General features: G+C 34.5%; 1 protein-coding gene across 1 annotated transcript; it reads left to right on the forward strand.

Moving 5' to 3' along the window:
• Window positions 1-320: 320 nt before the first annotated feature.
• LOC107885756 lies at window positions 321-4,003 on the forward strand. The gene is made up of 2 exons (XM_016809445.2): window positions 321-906; window positions 3,088-4,003. The coding sequence occupies exons 1-2, from the start codon at window positions 783-785 to the stop codon at window positions 3,270-3,272; spliced, it is 309 nt and encodes a 102-aa protein (XP_016664934.1). The 5' UTR covers window positions 321-782; the 3' UTR covers window positions 3,273-4,003.
• Window positions 4,004-4,612: the final 609 nt, after the last annotated feature.

The following is a 4,612-nucleotide window of genomic DNA, read 5'->3' on the forward strand; positions in this document are numbered from 1 at the left end:
ATAATAAGTATAATATTAAGTTTCCTTCAATGAATTATTCAAAACACGAATTTATTAGGTTTCCCGAAACCCTGTAAAATGTCAATTAATGTTTGAACTGTAAAATGCTGTTCATAATTCACTCCGTAAAAATAAAAAGGCGCATGATTAACTTTTAAAAGCGTTTGTTATAATAACGGATCGAAAAAAAATGTTTTTCCAATTATATTATTTTTTATCGGTAACAACCATAATAGTTTACTTCAATTATTTTTAAACACTATTTCGATGATTTTAACACTTTATACAATTTAATTAGGTCCAGGCTCGTAACTGTTTTTTTGCGAAATTCACTGATTAATCTTAACTACTGCAGCTGATTAAAACCCCTTTGCTATAATCTATTTCGGACATTTAACGAAAACGATATCGTACAATATTTTTGTCGACTCCAGTAAATCTTCAACATCAGCTGTGACTGTGATAGAAAAACGTTACCGCTGCTGCAGTAGTAGTTGTACTCGACACTTTATTATTATTATATAGGTACATCGAGGTTTCGTTATCTACAATAAACGTAATCGATCGAATTGACAGAAACAAATGCATTGGTCGAATATAATATGTACATATATGTCCGCGTCAGTTTACGTATTAGACGAGAGTAGAGAATGTGGCGTGTTTGCAAGGGAGGGCTTTACGAGAGAGAATTATAAGCGGGGGCGGGGCGGAAAGAGAAATAGAGCGATCGTTACAAATAAACGTCGCTTTTATTGCGTCTCTAAATATATAGTTAAGGTTCGATGGTCCGTAGTGTAAACCACCGAACAGGATGTAAATCGACTGACTGTTGGATTTTGTTCGCAGAAATCGCAGTGCCGTCGAGACCCATGGCGATTACTGAAGAACCAGACGACGATCGCAAAGGTGAGTCACACACCCATTAATTATTTTTAAAATACCTATGTTTATTTGAGCTCAGTGCCGCAATAACCGGGTGTGTTGCGTGTGTCAAACACACGGGCCCAGGGCCCTAACCCCATAATGGGGGGGGGGGGCCCAATGATACAAATTTAAAAATATATAGAAAAAAAATATAACCATTTTGTTATAATAATAATTATTAATGATTGAACAAAAGATTTTGTTTTGTACACAACATTATCATACATCAACGTTTCTTTTGTGGCCCGTATAACCGAGATTAATAATAATTTGGTTGCAATTGATTGAAGTGCGTCATGTGAAGGAACGCTCAATTTGACCAATTTAGTGTAAGTGTGTTTACGCGTTTCGTTAACCTTATTTTGTATGAGTGAAAACTCAAAATTCCAAAGTATATTTTCATATTTGGAAAAATTAATTGTACAATACTCAATAAGTTAATTTTTTAATTTTCAAGAGTGAGGGGGGCCCATCCATTTTATTTACACACGGGCCCAAATTGGTGTAGTTGCGGCTCTGTTTGAGCTAATGTTTTGATAAATAGCTTATACTAAACCACTCGAAAGAGTGGTGTTATCTTTAGGTTAAAATATTATGTGCTTCCTTAGCCTGCATGAAGCGTTTAGGGATGGAGAGTATTGTTGCAATATACCTAGTAAACAATTACCGTGAGATTTGTTCGCAGTTCACTTAGAGTTAACTAAGACATACTAAAACATATTTGTTTTTGAGGAACATTTTAAATATAGAATTGTTAGTTCATTGTTATACCTAAACTTTTTGAGTCGATTACTCAGGAGACCCGGAAAACCACATGCATACCGTGTCAAAAATACGACTTTAACTAGCGTCAGAAATAACTCAAAATGTCATGGTGATGTTATTCTTCTAAAAGTCGTTAAAATAATAAATCAGATAGAAATATTGGCCAAAAAAATCTATATGACCTATCGACAGTATTGTTATTTTACTCATTACTGTCTTATAGTTTTCAGTGTATTTCTATTTTTCCATGCCCCTGATATTGATTTTTTTAACACGCTTCTGTGAACCCATAACGAAACATTCGTTACTTGCGACCCTCGCAGGCGCCTTAAGGGGATTACAAATGGTGATTTGCTATCCCTGTCCATCACATGCGCAATATAGACATTTGTCGTTAAGTCTATACTCGAGAATCAACTTTACCCGCTCATCCGATTTCATCTCTATATATTATAAGTCACGCTAAAGTGAATTGGAAAAATTGTAACTTCAAAATTTGTCACATTCGTTTTTTTAATAAACTCAAGGGAAAAAATCAAAAATGTTGGAAATTCAATATCATGTAGACTTTACTACTCACGTCAAGTTCAAAATCTATTTTCAGAGTTCTTATCTTTAGATAGATATCAGTCGATGGTTGGTACGTTAGAAATAAGTTTCTAAAAATCTATAACGACGCTCTTGTTAAACTATAGACTCATAGTCGGTAAGCCACTACTTCCAATAGTTCCAATTACCTTGACTCATAACTGTCATTATTATATTATGATACCATGGGACCCTAACCCCCAAATTGCTTACCATCAGCCAACGACGACCCCCTGGGGTTTCAACCTCACGACCCAGAATAGCCCCCCATTGCATTATGAAATTTAAAATATTAAAAAATCTCCTTTTACTCAAAAAGGTATTGAAAAATTGTTTCGTCAAATAATTATCTTGCAAACCAATATTAGAGTTATTTTGCAGATATACGTTACATTTTCTCAATGTAAAAATTGCCGGGAAATCAGGTTTAAGTGAACATTTTCAGAGATTTTAATTGAAACCATTTTATTTGTTGAAACATTACAGCACTTATGTGTATTAATTGTATTTAAAACGTTAGTAAATATTAATTATTTATAATCTTTTTTATATTAGAGTTATCCGCCCTTTCTTCACAAATGTGACCGTGAATGTGGATCGGTGAGCTTAGCGATTAGGGGGTAGAGGCGATAATCCCCATGGCCCATAGTAAAATATACAAAACTATTAATTTATTTTTTGGTTGCCATGGCAATTATAGTATGGGGAAGAAATATAATATATAGAACACTTTTTTTAAAATATATCTGTGAGATTATAGGTAACTGTTATAATATAATATTACGAATTTTTGCGATTTCGTCCACACAGATTACAACGATGGCGACGACGATGGAGGTAACGGTGGTCCATCGGAAACCGTTTTCAACTCGTTGCCGACGGACAACAGTTCGCTCAACTCGGACGCGGTCCGGTGGTCGCACGATGGCGTCTTCGGTTGGCTCGCGTCGGCCGGATGCTGTTGGATGGCATCCACCTTGGTGTTCGGCAGGTGATCGTCGTCGTTCGTCAATTGTTCGCAACATCCGATGCGGAAGCGTCGTTATTGTCACACGATCGAAATGTAGTGCTGTGGCGCGGCATCGTCCCACCCTCTGGAACCGGAACGGACTGTAGTAATTTTTTACGCCCTTAAATTTTCGTGTTTTTGGTTTGTTTTTTTGGTTTAGTATAAGTGCGTTATTCTCATCGTGCATTTTGTATGATAAAAAATTAAAAAAATTAAATATCGCGGCGGACGTGCCATCGATTATGTGGTGTTATACGAGTAAATTCGTCGCTTTTATTTGTAATGTACCTATTATTATAATATAACTGCAGTTGTTATTATACTATATTTATTATAATATTATGAAAATCAAATATTATAAATTGTGTTGTATTATTCGGCTAATTGTAACGTTTTTATAGCATAATAATATATTATATAAATCATATAATATTTCGTCCTATACAACAGCACTGTGTAATAATAACAATATAACAATACTTACAATGTTGTGATGTATATGCGTGCGTAGTCTCCGCCGAAACCGTTGTATATATTACTATAGTTATAATACTTATTTTGATCGTTTACAATAAATAAATACAAGCACGCACGCGTACATACATATTTATGATAATATAATATAATACCTTCACAATAATAACAATACTATACGTGTAGGTACGTGTTTGTGCGTGTGTCCGTGTTTATAATAATAATAATATTATATTTCATGTATTCTGTGTTTATTTTATTATCCTGTAAGAAGCGCAATGTGATTCCGGCGGTGATCCACGTCCTTATAATATCATACACAGTCATCCCAGTGTCCCAAATCGGGCAGGGGGGAGGGAGAATTAAATGGAGTCCTTCATGAATAACATTGTGGTACAACATTTTGAGGTGACCCCGTGTGTGCGTATGCGTAATATATCGACATGGTATATATCTGGAGCATCGTCCAAGCGCAAAAAACTTAGAAAACAAGTGGTTTTCGTTGTTATTTTTCAAGTATCAATAACCATCGAACCGAGATGAAGTTACAGTGGTGTAGTCGCATATATATCTTTTATATCTAAGTACAGAATGATTCACCGAGCATGCTCATCCCCTTTTTATTCCATAATGCAATTATTCAAAACCCGATTGTTGACATTTTTTAAATATACTTTTCTACTTACAGACGATATTTTCAAATTATTAAGGGTCTTGTGCTACTTAGAGAGTGAAATATAAACTTCTGTGATTTAAATGAGAACTTCTCTTTAAATAACTGTAAACTATTTAGCGAATATTGATTCTAAAAATGTTGATGTATCAAAATAAAAATTGGAATTAGTAGTTTTT

The sequence above is a fragment of the Acyrthosiphon pisum genome, unplaced genomic scaffold (assembly GCF_005508785.2).
Source record: "Acyrthosiphon pisum isolate AL4f unplaced genomic scaffold, pea_aphid_22Mar2018_4r6ur Scaffold_12560;HRSCAF=13193, whole genome shotgun sequence".
NCBI lineage: Eukaryota > Metazoa > Arthropoda > Insecta > Hemiptera > Aphididae > Acyrthosiphon > Acyrthosiphon pisum.